Source organism: Pteropus alecto, unplaced genomic scaffold, assembly GCF_000325575.1.
Source record: "Pteropus alecto unplaced genomic scaffold, ASM32557v1 scaffold75, whole genome shotgun sequence".
Lineage (NCBI taxonomy): Eukaryota > Metazoa > Chordata > Mammalia > Chiroptera > Pteropodidae > Pteropus > Pteropus alecto.
In genome coordinates, this window is record NW_006440638.1 from 9,645,683 (window position 1) to 9,665,682 (window position 20,000).

Here is a 20,000-nt window from a genome sequence, read left to right on the forward strand (position 1 = left end):
GAAGAGCGGGTAAGATTACTATTTGGATAAATCGGTTGGTCTGACAAAAACTTTCTGAGGAAGTCACTCTTTGGACAGATGTAAAGAAGTGAAGGAAGAGCCTTCAGGCAGAGGGCACAGCAAAAGCAAAGGCCCTGAGGCAGGGGCAAAGGAGAACATGTTTTGCTCTATCATGGCCCATACCTTATTTAATGAAGGTGTGGCTGTGTTCTTCAGTAGTTATGAGGGTGGACTCTGAAGCCGGACTGCCTGCATTCCAGTACAGGCTACCCACATAAATTACTTAATCTTGCTGTGCCTCAGTTTTCCATCTGCGAAATGGTTATGATACGAGGCCTTGCCACAAAGATTAACTGTGAAGTTACACGAATTAATACACGTTATAGTCTCTGGCACGTAGTAAGTACTCAAATAGTAACGATTATTGTTAATTATTAAGTAACTCATTCAAACCACATATATTGATCATTTGTTATATACTAATCATATAGGTTCTGGGAATTAAAAGATTGACTACAACATAGTTCTTCCCCTTTAGGACCTCACAGCCTAATTAGAGAGGCAGACATGGAAACAGACACTGGCAACATTGTCTAATAAATACAGTGATAGGAATATATACAAAATGTGATACAGTGTATGATTTGTTTCAAATGAGCACTAGTAGCATATTGTAGTATATGTATTTCCACCCGCACATATGTATCAGGTAAGATTTTTTTTTTTTTTTTTTTTTAACACAATGGGCTCTATGAAGGAAAGGTTCCATGTCTGTCAGTTGTTACATCCCGATCATTTAGCACAGCCAGTCCAGCATGCAGGAGGTGCTAAATTTCATTGCAGAGACTAGATGAAATGTTTAGAAGGTGAACTAACGAGATATTAAAGATCAAAAACCCATTAAGAGTATTTATGTATTTGCTACTCTTTGGCCACCAATGCTGTGGGAATACTGGTTAGCCTTCGTTGATACTTATACTCCGAAAAAGAGAAATTTTGGGTTTCTAGTAAGAGTTAATTCTCAACCTTTAGCTTGCATCAGAATCATCTTGGAGGGCTGGCTAAACTACAAATTGCTAAACCCCAGTTGTAGTCTTTCTGATACAGTAAGTTGGGATGGGGCCTAAGAATTTGTACCTCAGACAGGTTCCTAGGGAGCACATTTTGAGAACTGCTCTAGAACATCCCAACTGCTGTACTTACACTATGGCATTCTTCCCTTTCCATTATTCAAAGTGACAGAAAAGTGATCTGGATAACTGTTATTTACTATTCTTAGGGAATCTGTGTTCCAGTGCCAAAACTCATCATTTCAAAGAGAAAAATCTTAAGACTATGACCCAATATAAACTATTTTATGGAGCAAAATTCCTTTTTAAAAAATCCTTATATTGACTTTTAAATCTTTTGTAAGCACTCTAGTTTTATCTTTCTAATTTCTTTTATGCCTGAAAATGCTTTTTATGCTTCAGTTATCTGCCTGCTCTCATTCTATTCCTTGTAGCAGTTGAGCTGCTACTGATACTTAAATGCTCAGATCAGATATTACAGCATTTCATGTTCCACCCATCTGTTGAATTCTCTCTCTTCCCCCCAGCTGGAGAATTGGGCAAAACTCTTCCAGAGGGGAGAGAACTTAGTCACAGTCTATGCCAGTGACCTCCAAAGGTATTTGATTATTCATTTGCCTCATCATTATTAAAAATTTTGAATGTGCACCCCCTACTAAGTGTACTTCTCATTAATTATACACATGTCTGATGCTTTACCTATGTTATAGAAATTAGAGGCTTGGGGGTAACACATCTATATACATACACACATGTAGGTATGTATAAAGTTCTAATATTACCTTAAAACATGCATACAGAAAGTTTAATATTCTCTTACCACCCCCCCATGGGTCTTCTTATGAATCACAGTTTAGAGACACTGGCCTAGGATCCTAGCACCATGCTTATCACAAATCAGGTGTTTATTTAAACCTGCCGAATTAAAGGTAGAGAAGAGTTTAATCCAGCGAACATTGATGACGCATCCTGTACTACAGAAAAATAAAAAGTAATTACATAAAATGGGGAGTAATTCTAAGGAAATGTAATGCACGTGCCTAATGGTTTTGAGCCAGTTTGTATCTTTAGCTTACTTGTTCCTTCATCTAATGCTTTCTAATTTGGCCCTCATACTTCAGTTGTATGATTCTTCTAGTTCTAGAGTATAATTGTGCTGATGTCCATAGAGTATTAGAGGGAGGGATCAAATAGGAAGAATTAGTATTGGAACTTCTACTTATGCTCTTTGATTTGCTGGACATATGGGTGTATTGGTTTTCTAACGTATGGGCAGGGTTCCACATAGACCTTGTGACTCACCAGTGCAAACACACTTGCGTTGACATAATGAGAATGCCTGCCTACTGGTGTTAATAATTTTTAGCTTAGTGGCTCCGCTTCTGTATTGACACATTTGCGCACAACCACTCTTGGGAAAGCGTTCTCTTTTCTTAAGGAGATCCCAGTGTTAATGCTGCCAGTGGCAAACTCTCACTTAGATAGATACTCAGGATAACCCTTATTGGCGTCGGAAACAATAGCTGGACCTCTGCCTCTTCTTGGTCTTTTATTTATTCCTTCACTCAGCACCATGCAAACACAGGCATTCTGCCTTTGTCATCTGCTCTGTTTGTGATTGACTAATTGGAATGCACCACATGGCTTCAGATACTCGAGCTCTCATTGACTCCATTGTCCTGCCGTGCCCCATATACTCCTAGCACCTGGGCACCAAGATGGCATGTTTTGCCCAGGGTAGCTGAAAAGGGAGGTGGGACTGATTGGAGATGTGGATTGTGAAAAAGTAACTTGCCGAACTTATTACCTATCATGGCCCCCAACCTCAGGTTCTTAACCGTTGGTAAAGCAGCCAATTTATTAGTCACCACAACAACCTACACATGAGATGTTCCTAGATCCTGAATGATAAGCTCTAGTCCTAGAAACATGGGATGTACTGCACTCTGCTATTGTGGCATTTGTGGATCATTGTCCCATAAGTTGAGAATGACTCCGAGACTCTTCCTTCCCCATTGAAAATTCAAATCGAAGTGTGTCTTCAGAGACCTGCCACTGGATTGTTATCAACTCAGGAAGCGAATCCAGCCATACCCTGGATGTCCTGTAAGAATACTTCTTGAGCTTTTGGTTTTCAAAACTTCAGTCATTCGAATATGTGCCCCATTGTCATGAAATTGCCATACTTCTAACATTACTGTTTATATTACTTTCTTAAAATCGAGTTATTTTTTAATTTAGATGTAATGAGCCTTGATCCTAAGAAGTGGTATTTGTGAATTCAGAGATTGCAGATGCTAGATATATTTTTGTCTAATACAAATTAAAATAAATCTGCCAGTCTTTAAAAATATTCTTGCTCCACCTGCCATTGTGCAGGCCACCATTGAGTTAGTGCATATCACATATTGGGATATTTTGGTAGAATTTCCTTTTTGCTGAGGAGAGGTTACCATGATTGAATTTGGAACCATGCTAACTGGATTGGAACCCTGCTTTCATGGTATACCCCGGTTTCCTAGAAAAGCCCAAATCGATCACTTTCTTCCTGAAAAGTTTCAAGACTCTGCTTATTTACCCGTGCCCTCCACTTCCAGGTTCAGGATCACCACCCAGGCTTAGAGGATACCTAAGGCAGACCTAGAGTTTGGGAACTGTTATGGTTTGAGTTGTTGTCAGGCCCACTGATTCAGCAGTATATAGGCCAGGATATTCTTGGTCAGTGAAATATCTGGCAAACATTATTCATTGACCTGTCACTGAACAGATTTGTGATAATGTAAAATTGGTGTTTGTTAAACAGAAACAGGAAATGACCTTTTCCCTGTGCTAACTTCCTTCAGTCTTACCTGTTTTGTTATATTTTTTTTAAAAAGCAGCCTTGCGTGTAACTCCTGAATAACTTAGAGCCAACAAGCATTTTTGTGAATTTGCAGCTATTGCTTGGTTTGGTTGCCTAGTACCACTCTTTCTCATATTTATCCATCTCCATCTTGCTTTTCAACCCACAAGAGCACCTCGCAAATGTTTCTTCAAGCGCAGTCTTTTTTAGATCAGATATAGAACAGAGAATTCTCAAGATCCGTAGTACTCAAGTCGTGGTCCAGAACCCAACACCATCAGCATCAGCCAAGAGCTTGAGGAATATGCACGGTCTTGGGCCCTACCCCAGAACTACTGAATCAGAATCTGCACGGTAAAAAGATATCCAGGTGATTTATATCCATGATAAAATTTGAGAAGTTCTACTCTAGGAATAGCAAGGGAAAAAGGAAGGCAGTGTGTTCTTAGCCTTAGACACACAGCTATAATCGTTTAGGCCCAGTCAGCAATCTTTAAGTCATTCTCCTGCTCTGTTCAATGTTTGCCATATCTGCATATACCTATTACTACCTTTTACTTATTATTTTCCTCAAAATTAACCTAAATAGTTTTCATAAAAGGTTACCACTGAGAAATCGCAAATCTGTTATAGTAGTCAAATTTTTTTTCAGTATACACGTGAATATGAAACCACAGAAGGGAGAGTATTTGTAAGCACTCCACTTTAGTGGGCCATGCCTTGGGGGCGGGGCGGGGGGGGTGGGCATTGCAAAAAGATGACCCTTGCTTTCTCTCAGGGTAATTTGTAATTTGAGAAAAAATGAACCCTGGACATAAATGGTTAATAGCTTATATTTCAGATGTAAAGTTAGTTAAGGTAGCCCTCACATCTCCAGGCACAATCGTGAGAGCAGATGATATAACAGTAATCGCTATCATTGTTTAAAAGCACAAATCTGGGGCTTAATAGACTAATTCACGGTCACTCCAATCACAAGTTTTACTCATGAATATCATATCACAAGGGAATGTGAAATCCTTTAATTAAACATGATTTGAAAAGCAGCAGAAAATTGAGATGATGAGCGTTCCGGGGAAGGAGAGTCAAGGATTCACTGCATGAGAGTGGAAAATAGAGAAGCATGTGTGTGCCAGTTTGTAGAGAACTCCATCATTCATTACTCTAGTCTGGGCCCTTTAATAGACTCTAATAAGACATCCTTTTTTTTTTCTGTTAAGATTGTGGAGCTGATTGCCAAGTCACTTTAAGAAAAAATGATTAATAAACATGTAAGATAGCATATTTCTATAATGAGTGAAAAGAAAAAATTAAGGGAGTATGTGAGAAATGAGATATCTAAGTGTTCTCTTAACTCTCTTCAATGTGAAATAAGAAGCCCGTTTGCTTCTCCAAGTGTTTTCAGTGAAAGTTAAAGGGGAAAGGTCATATTTACAAAGTTACCAGAAAAAAAGATGCAGTGCTTTCATCACTTCCTCTGTCCCCACATATCATTTGTGCTTTTGTGGGCAGGCATGAAACCCCTTTCCCCCTGATACTACAGGATAACACATGAAGACACTTGACCTGTCATTTTAGTTTCTACAAGAGACTGGGATTTGAGGCCGATTTTGAGGCTGTATACAATTATATGAAAGATTCAGAAGAATAAAAACGAAAATAGAAAATCATGCTTAGTATTTAAGTAATCTCTTTTGCTGTTGTGAATCAGCATTGATCTTCTTTATAAGGTAAACTGTGATCAAGTCATAAGGCCACCTAGCCTGGAGTTTGGTATATTCAAGTTGACCTATTTCACATCAGTTAGTTCTTGAAATTTTCATATAGAAAATCTGGTCTGACTATTTATCATATATCAATTTTATCACTAGAACTCAAATTCATACTCCCATGTTTAACCCTAAGAAGTGCCTGATAGGATACTTGAAATTTCGTTGGAAGTAGGATATGGCAACAAAGTAGAAGGCTGGGAAGTAAAAAGTGAAGAGAGAGAAATGGAAAAAGTGGGATCATTTTTGTGTAAGTCATTAAAGAATTAAGCAAAGGAAAGGAGAAGTCTTAAAATAATAGTGGTTTCCACTGACACTATTATGATCACAGATTAATGTATAGGCACTTTCGTTAGTAGTCCTGAAACTTCATTAAGAGAATACCTTTCTGGAAAGCCGAGGTATCTGGAGTAGTTTCATGTTTTGGTGGGGGTTGAGCACCCCCTTCCCAACCAGCCAAAGTCCTAGGCTGTGGCAGATCTGAGAGGGGAAGGTTCTGTAGCTGTGACAGTGATGTGGGGTGAACATAAAGAAGCATGTACACATGGATTTGAGACCAAAGAATTGGACAGAAGGCAGACAGACAAGGAGAGACGAGCCATAGGGAGGCACAGAGGTGGTTTGTCAGCAGACTAGTCCTCCTCATCAGTATCCTGGGTGCCTGTCTCAGGGTCAGCATTCCATTAACATTGGTTGGCTGGATGATAGGCCAAATGGTGGGAAAGAGGAACATGGCCAGTGAGGAAGGGAGAGGGAAGCAGAACTGCTTCTAATTCAAAGGGGGTGACAAAGGGGATCAGTTGTACTTTTTGGTGTATATATTTTCAGGGTGTGGGGAATGGTTTAGAAAGGCACAGCTCCCTGCTCCACAGTAGTGGTAAGGACTCTGTTACTCCTTACTGGAAGGTGTAGACCTCATTCATTCTTTCAACCTGCTCCTCCTTCACCCCCCTCCCCCATTATCTGCATAATCTTAATAGAAGATTAGTAGAGGTTTTGCCTCTGCCAGGAGCAACATAGGCCATCTTGTGCGATTCCCTTCAGTTTTCAGATGCAGAAGTGGAGGGGAGGGTAGTTAAATGACTTGCAAGGGTCCTGGTTATTAGCACAGCTGTGATGAGAAGTGAGGTCTTCATTCACTAGGCTCCCTCCCCTCCCCTTAGAGAAATAGTACTGATGCTCAATAAAATGTTAAATTACACCCCATTTATGTGTTAAGCAAAGGGAACCACAAAGCATATTTAGAAAAGGTTTTTGGCACACAAAGGCTCAACAGTATTAGGAAACACAGTTGCCCCCAGGCCCTGGTCATTCAAAAAGTTTAGATGCTAAGTTTTAATTTTTTATGTAATATACATCTCTGTCTCCCATCAGACTTTAAAAGTTATTTTATAATTTAATGTAACATCAAAAGTTACGTTATAATGTATTCTTCTGAGAACACAAGCAGTATTTTAGGGAAAAAAGAAATCTAACAAAAATGAAGTACAAAAATACTACAAACCTTATGTTTATATTCATTTTGTTTTTGACAAAGGTGCTAAGATGATTTATTTGGATAGAATAATCTTTGTAATCAGTGCTGGGACAGCATACAAAAGGATAAAGTTGGACGCTATCCTCACACCATATACAAAATTGACTCAAAATGGGTCATAGATCCAAATGTGAGAAATAAAGCTGTTAGAAGAAAACATTAGAATAAATCTTCATGATCTTGGATTAGTCAATAGTTTCTTAGATGTGACATCAAAAGCATAGCGAACCAAAGAAAAAAATAGATAAATTGGACTTCATCAAAATTTAAAACTTTTTTGCTTCAAAGCACAGCATCAAGAAACTGAAAAGACAATCCACAAAATGGGAGTATATGCAGATAATATATCTGATAAGGGACTTGCATACAGAATGTTTAAAAAAAAAAACCCTTGCAGCACAATAGTAAAAAGACGAATAACCCAATATTAAATTGGGCAAAGGATTGAATAAACATTTCTCTAGGGAGGATGTACAGATGGTCAAGAAGTACATGAAAATATGTCAACATCATTAATTATTAAGGAAATAGAAATCACAAGCACAAAAAGGCACCACTTTGCATCACTTTGGAAAATAGTCTGACCATTCCTCAAAATGTTAACTGTGGCATTACCACATGACTCAACAATTCCACTTTTAGATGTATACCCAAAAGAATTGAAAACAAACAAGTACATGAACATGCATTTTCATATTGGCACTAATAGCCAAAATATGGAAACAGCTCAAATGTTTATCAGTTGATGAATGGGTAAAAGACGTTACATACATACAATGGAATAGTATTCAGCCATAAAAAGGAAATGAACTGCTGATACTTGCTACACAGTATGGATGAACCTCCATACTATTATGCTAAGCGAAAGAAGCCAGACACAAAAGACCACATACTGTATGATTCCATTTATAGGAAATGTCCAGAATAGGCAAATCTCTAGAAATGGAGAGTAGATTAGTGGTCGTTAAGGGCTGGGGTTTGGGAAGAATAACTGCTGATGGGTATAGGATTTATTTTTGGTTTGATAAAAATGCTCTAAAGTTAGATTGTGTTGATGGTTATACAACTTAGTGAATATGTTCAAAACCACCGAATTATACACTTTGAATCATATGGTATATGAATATCTCAAAAAATTTATGAAAGAAAAACATATTCCACAATTTTGAGTGACTGGAAAATGACCAACAGTCTTCCATAACTTAATTTGTCAAATAACATGCCAGTGAAATAAAATACAATTTTTAATTTGGGTCATTTTTTCCTGGGGGTTTGAGGAGAGGAGCTGTAAACCCTAATCAATACAGATGTAGCCTTTTGTTACAGATGAATTTGACATTTAGAGAGGAAGAAAACAGATTAGTTTGGAAAAGGGAAAAAATGGGGGGAGACTTAGAAGACCAGCATGAGAACTTGGGTCAGGGCACAACAGGAAAAGCTAGGTGGCTTCAGGGGAAAGAATAGTTTAAATTGGCAGGGAATGTCTTGGGGTATAGCAGGTTGCTTATTCTTTTCCTCTCCTTCAAAGATTATTCTCTTGGTTGCCACAAGGAAACCTAGCTTACAGGATGAATAGAGTGAGGGCCATGGAAGACTACGGACGGAAAACGAGAAGTCGTTCTTAGTTTTAGCAGATGAATTTAATAATGCTAGTTTTGAGTTTTTGTTAATTAGTGAACCTAGGAAGGTAATAGTGAATACTAATCATTAAAGAACCATAATCATTACACAAAATTTTCTCAGAGGCTAAAGTCAGTGTTAAAGTTAAGTCTCTGGCTGGTGTACTTTGATAAGAAAAGAATAAATAGAAAAAGGTTTTAAATAAATGTCATCAAAAATGACATTACATCATATTGAAAATATACTGTATTTAGTATCATATAATGTCAGGAATAATTATTACATATTTGTGTGTAATTATACTTTTCATGGCAAGTTTGTTCTTTCTAATCTGAAATGTTATCACTATTATGTTAGAAACATTTAATTTTTACATATCAAGGATTATCAAGAGAAATTTAAATCAACTGGTTTTTCTCGATATTCAGAATAAAATTAATAGAGAGTATCAGAATGCCATTTTCTCAAGTGTATTGGCATCATTCTGATCTTTATCTTCAAAAATAATAATAATAAAAATGGTCTTTACCTTCAAGAATGAAAAAAATGTGGATATACAGTTGAATGTATAGAAATTAAACAGAATAAAGTAATTATTTATTGTCTGTTCGTTCATGTATCTTTCTAACATTTATTGAGCTCACGTTTTGTGTGAGGTAGTGAATATGTGGAAATGAATTAGATGTGATCCCTCTCCCTAGGAATTTTCAACCTGGAAGTTTATAATAAGAAACAATTTATTAAACAATTGACTGTAAATTTTAAAAAGTTTAATTTGGAGGCAAACATGTTTAAATCCTTTCAAAACCCAAAACATCTTTATTTATCACTGATGGGACAGCTTTCCAGAAGTCATAACTTCTCACATTGAACAATTGATTTAAATGATTAGGCTCACAGGCTTTATTCGACCATCAGATGCTCACATTGTCATTTTGCCACCATGTTTCATTCTGTAAATGTAGTTCTAATTAATTCAAGTTAAAAACATACTTTCCCTCATTTTTAAATTTCCCTTCTTGTCCCTTTTGGCAAGTCCCAAAAGGCAGTCAGAATATAAATGTTTGTTCCACTTTTCTGATGAAACAGAAAAGCTCCCATTCAGAAGTACAGCTGGTGGTGTCTGATGGCGCTTCAAACAGAATGACGGAAAGGCCAGAAGTGAGACTCAGCCACACATGCAGTGAGTGTACAGTCATTGCTATGCCACTGTCAGAGCAAACTGCAGTCTAAAAATCGAGACCTGCATAGTGCTTGATTTTCCCATGTCTGTATATGCATGTGTTTATGTGAAAAATTAACAGTTGCATCCGCAAAAAATTTATATAATGCACAAAATAAAAACTTCAAGGAAACAAAAAACGATATGGTGAAAATTCAGTTTCCCCACCGCCCTGACTCCCAGAACCCCTCTCTAGAGGCAACAATTATTACAGTATTTTTTATTTTTTTCCAGAGATGTTCTTTGAGGGTACTACTGCCAAATCTATTTCTTTTGCTTCCAGTGCCAAGCACTTTATTTCAGACAATTGGATATTTAAAAGTATCCAGTTATATATTAAAAATGAAAGGCAAGTGACAGTAGTATGAATATATGTTTCCATTTTTGTCAAATAGTAATACATTTGAAGAAAAATGTACCAGAATGTTAGCAGTGTTATCTAGGGTGGGTTATTAGGAGTGCAGCGGGGGTGGGGTAGAGTGGGGAGTAGACTTTCTTCAGTAGTCTCAGTGTTATGTGAACTTAATAAGAGCATATAATCTTTTTATAATGAAAATATGGTTTTAATGTAGAGGCACATTTCAAGAGGTCTTCTGAGTGTGTAACTATGTATGTGTGTCTGAGGACTTGACTTTCTAGACTTCAGGTGTCACTGGTTGTCCTTCTGAGGCCTTAAGTCAATTGTCATCTCTCCTTACTTAGAAATAAGGATACCAAGTTGAATTAAAATAAATTATTGGAGCAGAGTAGTTTTTATTCAGACCATTGAGCCCTCACAGATATGTTAACCAAAAAACAAGGAGGTGAGGAGCAAGTGGCAAATGTCATGTTAAATCATGTACATTTTATTTCTAGTCATAAATTCCTCTAGTGAATGCATATTTCCTTTCATACTACAGTTTTCAGAACACTCGGCTTAACTCAGAAAGCACAGGATAACTATTTGCTGTTTTTAACTATTGGCATACCTCATTCTATTTTGCTTCATTGTGCTTCATAGATAATATTTTATTTAATTTTTTACAAATTGAAAGTGCGTGGCAACCCTGCCACAAAAGATTATGACTGCTGAAGGCTCAGATAATAGTTAGCATTTTTTAGCAATAAAGTATTTTTTATTTAAGGTAAGTACATTGGTTTTTTTTTTTTAGACATAATGCTGTTGCACACCTAATAGACTACAGTTCAGTATAAACATAACTTTTTTATATGCACTTGGAAACCAAAAAAATTGTGTGACTTTATTGCAATGTTCGCTTTATTGTGGTGGTCTGGAACAGAACCCTCCACATCGCTGAGGTACACCTGTATTGATATTAACTTTATAGCCTTGTTAAGATTTCAGGTTTCCAACTTAAAGAATCAGACAAAAATATGTATAAGAATGTACTCGTCATATAGCATGCCGAGAGGAACTGATAGAATATTCATAGCAAATTTTAAAACTTAGTACTCATTAACTGAGTGAGCCCATTTCTCTGAATGTATCTTCTGGTAAAAACCAGTTTTATACTGTGATGTTCAGCCTGGTAAGTTTTATTTATAAATTCTCAGTGTCTAAAATAGAAAAATAAGGTTAGTCAAACTTTGGCATGTAACTAGAGCTAAGATGGTATATGATAGACTGTTATGCATCGGTAAATAAGGTCCTTGAAGACTAATTGATAACATGAGAAATTATTTTTAAAATTGTTCTAAATATAAAAGAATATAAATCTTCATGCTTTAATTTGTCAAAAGCGTGTGTATATGTATATGTTTCAAGGCAATTTTTTATTTTTAACTTCCAATTTTTCTACAACAAACATTAATTTTTAACATTGTGAAAATACTTTAAATAGTTATTATTGTAGTTAGGTTTTTATCCCATTCTTTTTAAGCTATTGGTAATAACATTTTCTTTTTAAATTATTTCTTTCAGAATATCCGAGAATTCCAGTATTTAGAAGGATTCTTTAATTTCAAATATTATCAGTAATTTTTAAAATTCTATTGTATACTATCTATTTTTCCAGTTTTATTGAGGTACAATTGATACACTGCTTTGTATAAGTTGTACAGCATAATGATTTGACTTACATGATCAAAGTGATTACCATAATAAGTTTAAATAACAATCATTTTATATGGTCATATCTATTTTATTTATTTAAAAAAATCTGAAGATGAACATGGAGAGGTAATAATTCTTTCTTTCAGTCTAATGGAATTTTACCCTTCTTAACTGCTTAGAGAATATCCTTTTATCTTTGGTTTTTTTAAGTCTCACTATAGCTACCTTAGTTCACTTGTGTTATTTTCTCTCATGAGGAGCACCCCTCAGTGCTTTCATAAGTTAAGTTTTGTACAGTTTTTTTTTGGGGGGGGTCCCAGATTCATCTTCTATTTTAAGGAAAATAGAAATATATTATTTTTAAATTATATTAGATTTCCTGCAAAATTATTTAAAAGCCATAGAGAGACCTGTCAATCTTTGATAAGTTGTAGTTGCTGTGTATGTGTATGTTTAATGTTAATGCTCACTGTGGATTAATTACGTTATAAGCCAGGGACAAGTGGCATTTGTGTATGTCTACTTTGTGAATGTGAATCAGTAAGATATGTGAATACATATATTGGTGGTATTATAAAATATAGGACTGTGTGTATGTGTATGTGTGTGTATTTGTAATTTACTGCTTGAAGTTCAAAGTCAAGAAGGGGCAGTGGAATAAGTAGCTAAATGGCCCTTTCCTTGAAGAGAATGTGCTTGCATACAAAACACAACTTTCAGTGTTAGTTTTATATTTCTATTTGATGGAATCTAAGGTTATAGAAACGACTGTAAAAATATTTTGTCTGAAAGAAGTCTGGATGCAGACATCTAATAGAGAAAATATTTGAGACTATTGTTCATCAGCAAGCACAACAGGTACACTTCCCCAAGCACCACGTGGTGTGGATCAAAGCATCCCATGACTGGATCCGTGTTGCCAAGTCATTACATATTGATTGGAACCCCAATGGAGGATTAACCCCTTCGTGTTCTTGGCAAGTTTTTTTTCTCACGCTTGGTGTCAGTAATGTGTAATCTTCTTGCCACTGTTAGCTACCCCCACTTTTAATCTAATCATCTATTTGGATATATTTGTTTTTATAAATTATTTTAGTCTAAATTATTTAATTGCACTATTTGCTCGATAACATTAAGTTATGAAAAGATTGCCCGAATTATGCAAAAATAGTTTATGGAGGAAGGGAAAACGAAAATTAATCTGGGTGGAAAACAGTAAGAAAATCTCAAAATCAAGTACAGATTTTATAATTTTTATTATGAGATTAAAAGATAAATTCTAGCTTCTTAAAGAATCCTTCATAGTCTGAGTAAAGAGCTTTGCCTCTAATGAAATCCTGTCACTTTTCATACACGGTGTGTATTTCTAACATTGGACTGTTCACATTTGGGGATATAACTCTTGCTTTTAAATGACAATGCAGAATTAATTAGTAAAATCCATGGGAAGAGGAAGTCCCAGATTCATTCGTGTTCCCTTTTGGCTTTTGGGTTTCTCTGGCCTTTCATGTCTGGTGGGGTGGTTCTTGGCAGCAAATTCATTCTCTCATCCTCTGTGTTTTCTTTCAGTTTGTCCCATGAGGAGCATCCCCATAGCCATCCTCTCTATGGACATGGTGTGTGCAAGTGGCCAGGCTGTGAAGCAGTGTGCGAAGATTTCCAATCATTTCTAAAGTAAGAATGATTTTATATTGCTTTCTTCTTTTACATAGCCATCACCTCCCACTGTTCATGCTTTTCCTCATAAAATGCCTTTTTGATGGAGGGTTTCACACCACTATTTTGAGAGTGGACACTAAATCACAAGGTCTGGCATACTGTCATAAGAACAGTTACAAAATCTATTGAGGGTTGAACTGCCAAGAGGAAAAAGTATATACACAATGGCAGTTTTGATGCTCTTAGTAAGAGCCTGTGTTTACCCATTATTTTTAAAATGACAGAGATTAAATAAAAATTCTCCCAATATTATACTTGGCAATAATTTAGTTTTCACTTTTATTCATGTCCCTAGATACTAAATCAATGACATACTCATTCTAATTTTATAAAATTGGTATCAATTACTGACCAATTGCAGCTCTTCATTGTTTTTAGCACAGATGACTTCATAAATGTAAGAAATAGGTGCTGAGGAAATGCTGCCAAAACAATTCTTATCTTTCTATACTGGTGTTGATTTTTGTTCAGCGTCTTGTCCTTATAGGGAGAATGGAGTAATTTCAATTTCTGCGATTAAAATATGACTAAAACTTAGGTTATCCCATTTGAATCTGTAACACTGGTAGAATATCTCTGAAAATAAGTATGTTAGTCTTCTGATAGAGTAAAAAATTAGTACTGTAAAAATTAGTGAAATGCTTCTGCACTGCATCTTAATATTTCCCTTACTTATAGTACCTTGTCCTTGAAAAAAATGTAGACTAAACTGCCCTGCATTATTGACATCTCAAATATATTGATATTATCATTGAATCATTGACATGTAGACTGAATATGCCAATACATTAATATATTTGTATATCATGCAACAATCAAACATATACACATATATGGCTCCTACATATCTAGATACATGCTGGTTTATAAATTGAGCGTTGGCAGGTCTTTCCCTGATTTCTCACTCATTCAAGCCCCAGGAAATAGAGGCAGGCTGGTATACATGGAAATGACTGGTTTTGTGTGATCTTTATATTGTTAAAACAATCTCCGTATCTATCTTTAGGGATCTGGATGCAAATATTATATTAAAGCCACACTGGGAGATATAGCTAGTGTTGCCTGCAAAGAGATTTTGGTGACTGTCATTTTTTCATTAATGAATGGAAATCTGTGACTCTATTTCATAGTTTCCTATCTTTAACATTTTACTTTAAGACCATTATATGGTCATGAAAAACTTAAGTGCAGTTGTTTTTTTTTTTTAAGATGCCTAAAATTGTTTCTAAATATCAGCAATCAAGAGCAGTGATACTTTAAGTTAAGCAACAGCCTTTTGCAATTATTATGATTCATGTTAGTGCTGTTGGGTTTTATTCTCTCATAAATCACTCAGTATAGAATCTGTGTTTTGTTATTTCCTAATCATTTGCCAATTCCTGTTTAGGTATTGAGATTAAAAGGTCTTGGCAAAAACCACTTTTAAATTCTGATTTCACCTTCTGCACCAGTGCCAGCTTTGATAAATATATTGCTGCTAATTTCAGTTGTATATACGTTTGATAAATATGATTACTTTTTATGAAGTTTTTAGAACTATAAAATTGCTGTCAACATTCTTGGTGACATGTATCAATTTGTGTGTGTGTATGAAGGAATACCTCCACAAGGAGACAGTACAGTTTCAAACCACATTTAGTACTAAAGAAAAAGAATCTAAAGAGCTTTAGAATTGGTGCGTAGACTTGATTCCTATGAAAAAACAAAACAAAACAAAACTCTTTTTTAAGGTATCAGGAGTCTGGCTTTTGTATAGGAAACCACCTATCAAATATTTTGATTTTACACGTGACATGACATGTTGTCAGTTTATATTTGCTCAGTCGAATTGGCATGCCCACTATGAACCTGCAACGCTTGCTTATTTCCTAGTACTTATTTGTTGACTTATATATATATCATAAGACTTGTTTGAAAGCTGTAGAACCCCAACTTAAGTTGGCTTAAGCCAAAAAAGAAGTGAGGGGTGGGTGATTCTAGATGATAATTGGCTGCTGTAACTAGGAAGGCTAATGGTGTAGTTAACTTCAGGCGTGGCTGCATCCAGATGCTTAATTAAACAGGTTGTTGGAGTTCTGGTTCTTTGTCTCTTAGCTCTATTTTCTTTTCTGTTGCCTTCATTCTTGGACTCTTTCTAAGCAGAACTGATTGAAGAAGACAGATTTACAGGTCACAAATTTATCAATCCCAGAATGCATCTCTTTTCCAGAAAAAGTCGGGGGCAGACTGCCATTGGCTCAGATTGAGTCACGTGTTCTAGCTTTGAGCCATTCACAGGTGTTTATACCCACCTCCAGAGCAGATGAAGATGTTCAATCCACATGAACCATATGGGAGTTAGGGATGAGATGCTTTGTTCCCCAGAGTAAAAAATTAGTACTATAAACCAGCAAAGGGAGAGTAAATGTTAAATTAATTAAAACCCTCTAGAACTCAGAGTTCTCTTGGTGCTTTCCTGAGTTACACATTGATTGGCCACATATGACAAATTTAGAATTTTGATTTTCTTCTATAGCATGATTTTAGCTCTTGGAAATTCAGAGTTGTCTTCAGGTTTCAGTAGCTTGCTTAATGTAGTGGAAAATTAGATAGTCTTCTTGCAGATTCCTGTCTTCCACATCTTTGCGCAGTCCAAAGGGTAGGCACATTGGCTTTAATGAAACCAACTTTTTTTCCAGTGAGCTGGTCTCAGAGAGCTATCTAACTTCTTACGGTTCAAACAAAAAACCACGTGGCCTCTGAATGATGTCATCATGGAGTAATTGTTATTGGGAAGTGATGTTTTAAGCATTTCTTCTCAAATTGCCAGATCTGTAGACTCTGAAAGCACCTCTTTCCCGTGCACACTTTTCCATTATCTATCTCTCTTTAGAGATATTTTCTTATGGTTTAAGTAAATTGATACCAAATATCCTGGACTCTACAGGGCACTCTTAACAAAATATAGCATTACTCTGACCTTGATTTAGGTATTAATTCATAGATTTTTTTTTTTAACCTATCTTCTAATTCCCTAATTTTACACTTCCCTGGTAAGAGTTTATAATTAAATAACCCTGAACTGTGCAACAGGCACAATTCCAAGTGCTTTACATACATAACTCATTTAATGGTGATAATATTGAAGTATGACTCTCAACCTCGAGGTAAGGAAAGTAAGTCACAGAGAGGTTAAGTGATTTTTCCCCACGGTCACATAGCTATTAAGGAGTGGAGTCAAGATCCAAACCCAGGCATTCTGGCTTCATAGCATCTGCTCTTAACTACTACACAATACTACCTGGTTAGAAGCAGTACATTTTATTAACTCTGTGCTTTCTACTTAAGGCAGTAGGTATAAAGAAAGCTTTGAAGAAAGGCAGAATGGGTAGTGAAGCCACTTAATATTAGTGTGTTCTTTGAGCTGGTTACACAGCATCTCTAAGCCTCAGTATCATCAGCATGTATAATTTAGGATGACAATAATAGCAACCACCTCTTAGGGTTGTTAGAATTAAAAGGTACATCATGTAAAGTACCTAGCCCATACTAGGCACTCTTTAAAAATGTTCGTACTTCTTATCTAATTAATTAAATTTTTAAAGAAGGAAAATTTAAAACATCCAAACATTTCTGACTTTGTACCTAGGAGAAAGGGGTTGTGTAACTATGCAGTTTTGATGTCTCCGAAAAGACTCTTCTTTGATATAATTTTTTTTACCACAAATTTCTGGTAAAAAATCCCACACAGTTGAATGTGATTTTAGGGCAAGGAATGGCAAACTTTTTCTGTAAAGCATCAGACAATAAATATGTTAGGCACAACTGCTCTCACCTCTACTGTTGTAGCACAAAAGCAGCCATGGGACCACATGGGTGTGGCTGTGTCCCTTGGACCAGGTTGCTGGCCTCTGACCCAGAGTAAAATTTTTGGTGTCATCACATTTTAGCTGAGAAATCTTTTTGCAGTTCCTTGGGCATCGCTGTACTGTGTTATTTTAGTTTGAATTCCCAGAGCCTTTAATTTTATTCATATTTTGGGAAAATATCCATGCATCTCTTGCCCTGTTATTTCATTCACCAACCATAGTTTTTATACTTAAATGGGCTTGGGTTCTTTCACCTGGTTTTTAGGGTTCAGTATGAGAGGTGAAAGTGACTTTGCTTGGTAACTGTTTTCTGATCTTCTGTTGCTCAGGCCAGTACAATGTAACTTTTAGAGAGACCAGGATCAGTTATTCAGGATAAAAATATCTGACAATAAAATGCCAATGTTAACAAAGAGGAGTTAAAGGAAGAGGGGAGGTATTCACAAGTCTGAAAACGAGGCAAATTTTTTTCCCTCCTGAGAAAGAAATATTATAACTGTTGATAAATCAAAACCAGAGATTTGATACTTTTCTGTGACCGTTCAGCAGTGTTTGTTCCCAAGGTGAGGTATACCACAGGGCCCTTGATTTCACAGATAAATACTGCACAAATAACCATCCTGTTGTTTTTCCCTCACAGCCAACAGAGGGACACTTTATCAGAATCAGCAGATACCCAGTTTATTGGACACATTTATTTCCCTGTTTTTTCTCAAAACAAGTTGCAGTTTTAGTGTTTTTTTTTTTTTTTTTTTTTAAATCTGTCAACCATGAGTTGACATGTGACTGTTGTATTCGTTAGAGCTAACTGATACCAGCAGGTGCCCCTGCTAACTCTAATGAAATCCTCCAGCCCTGCATTGCTTGGAATCCTCAGATAACAGAAAAACAAAAACAAGCCCAGCGCCATCCGGATAGGTGAAGCTCCTGGGGTTCTCCATTCTCCCCGCTCAGATCAGTTTTTTTCTTTCAAACCAGGTTGAACACAGTCTTTACCAGTAAAAAACATGGATAATTCTTCCTTTATTCTTTTCGAAAAGAGACTCATAATTTTTTGGCAAGGTGGGGAGTGGATTTGAAGGTTAAATCGTGACCACATTTTCCTCTTTCCGATGTAGACTGTAAAATCAGACACAGAACCATAGTTTCGCAAATACCAGATACTCTTATGTGCTTGGAGAAAATACTTTTCACCCTAGTTTTTCTTTTAGATGGTCATTTGTGTAACATCTAATAAAATTATAATTTGTATCCCTGCTTGATTTCCATTTGAAAGGAACTTGGGGTTTTTTTGTTTGTTTATTTGTTTCCATTTTTTGGTTATTTCTCCTGAATAAAAGCACCATGCAAAACAAAAAAAACAAAAGCTCCTTTGCAGATTAGTCAGGTGTATATTATTTATTAAAACCAAAATAGATGTTATATGGGCTGTAATAGGAAACAAGGAGAGAAATGTTGAAAGAAAATGCCAGAGGTCAAACTTTGACACTTCAAAAAAGTAGAGGGCTATAGACAGTAGAGGACATTTCATTGGTAATTGCTTTAAAAAAAATTTTTTGTGCGAATTTTACGTTTCAAAACTGTGAAGAGTTTTATGTGAAAGAAACTACTAAGTGTTCTCTGTAATGTTTTCACAAGTGTTTTTATCATGGTAACATCTTGTTTACTTTAGTTCCCTGCCTAAAACTACTTGGAACATGTTAAGAAAACATTTCAAGAAAGCCTCGACAAAGAGGCTTTTGTTTAACAGCCACCGTGAGGCTGCGAGGATCACAAAGGTGTTAACTTTCAGCCCCTTAAGCACTTCCACATGAAATTCCAGCAACTATGTTTGTGGTTTTGGAAAAACAAAGTGTATGTTAAAGAAACCAGGTATATGCTAATACATGTCAAAGGAGGCCGGATATCATAAATTGTTTCAAACCCATTTGTGGCTCTCAGTTTGCACGCCTGAATGTTCTGCAGTGAAATTAGCTGTAGTTAGTACGGACCTGAGCACATGTAGAAGGAATAGCCATCTATAATGTGGGTGTATGTAAATTGGATTCCAGCCCCACCATTTAAATCTCAAGAATACGAGAATGAAAATTTTCCCCATCAGATCCTAGGTGACGTCTGAGTATTACAAAATGAGCTTAACATTTTTATGAATTTGAATTTGACTTTTCCATTTATCATGCATTTTTAGTTGTTTTAGAAAAAGGAAAATTGGATGCTACCAAAAAACCTTTTTTTGCCCCCTCAAAAATCTCACCTTTCACCTTTCTGACATTGTTCAGGAGTTCAAGACCTTCCCAAGTACTCATAGAGGTCAGTGGCC

At 36.1% G+C, this 20,000-nt stretch overlaps 1 protein-coding gene across 10 annotated transcripts in view; it reads left to right on the plus strand.

Annotated features, from left to right (window-relative positions):
• Positions 1-20,000, plus strand: part of FOXP1 (forkhead box P1) — a 573,767-nt gene that overhangs the window by 509,493 nt on the left and 44,274 nt on the right. For all 10 annotated transcript variants that reach the window (XM_015593721.2, XM_025050689.1, XM_006917474.3 and 7 more), the window contains one exon: positions 13,683-13,787. In XM_015593721.2, the coding sequence (XP_015449207.1) occupies positions 13,683-13,787 (105 nt within the window). The remainder of the gene's footprint in view (positions 1-13,682; positions 13,788-20,000) is intronic.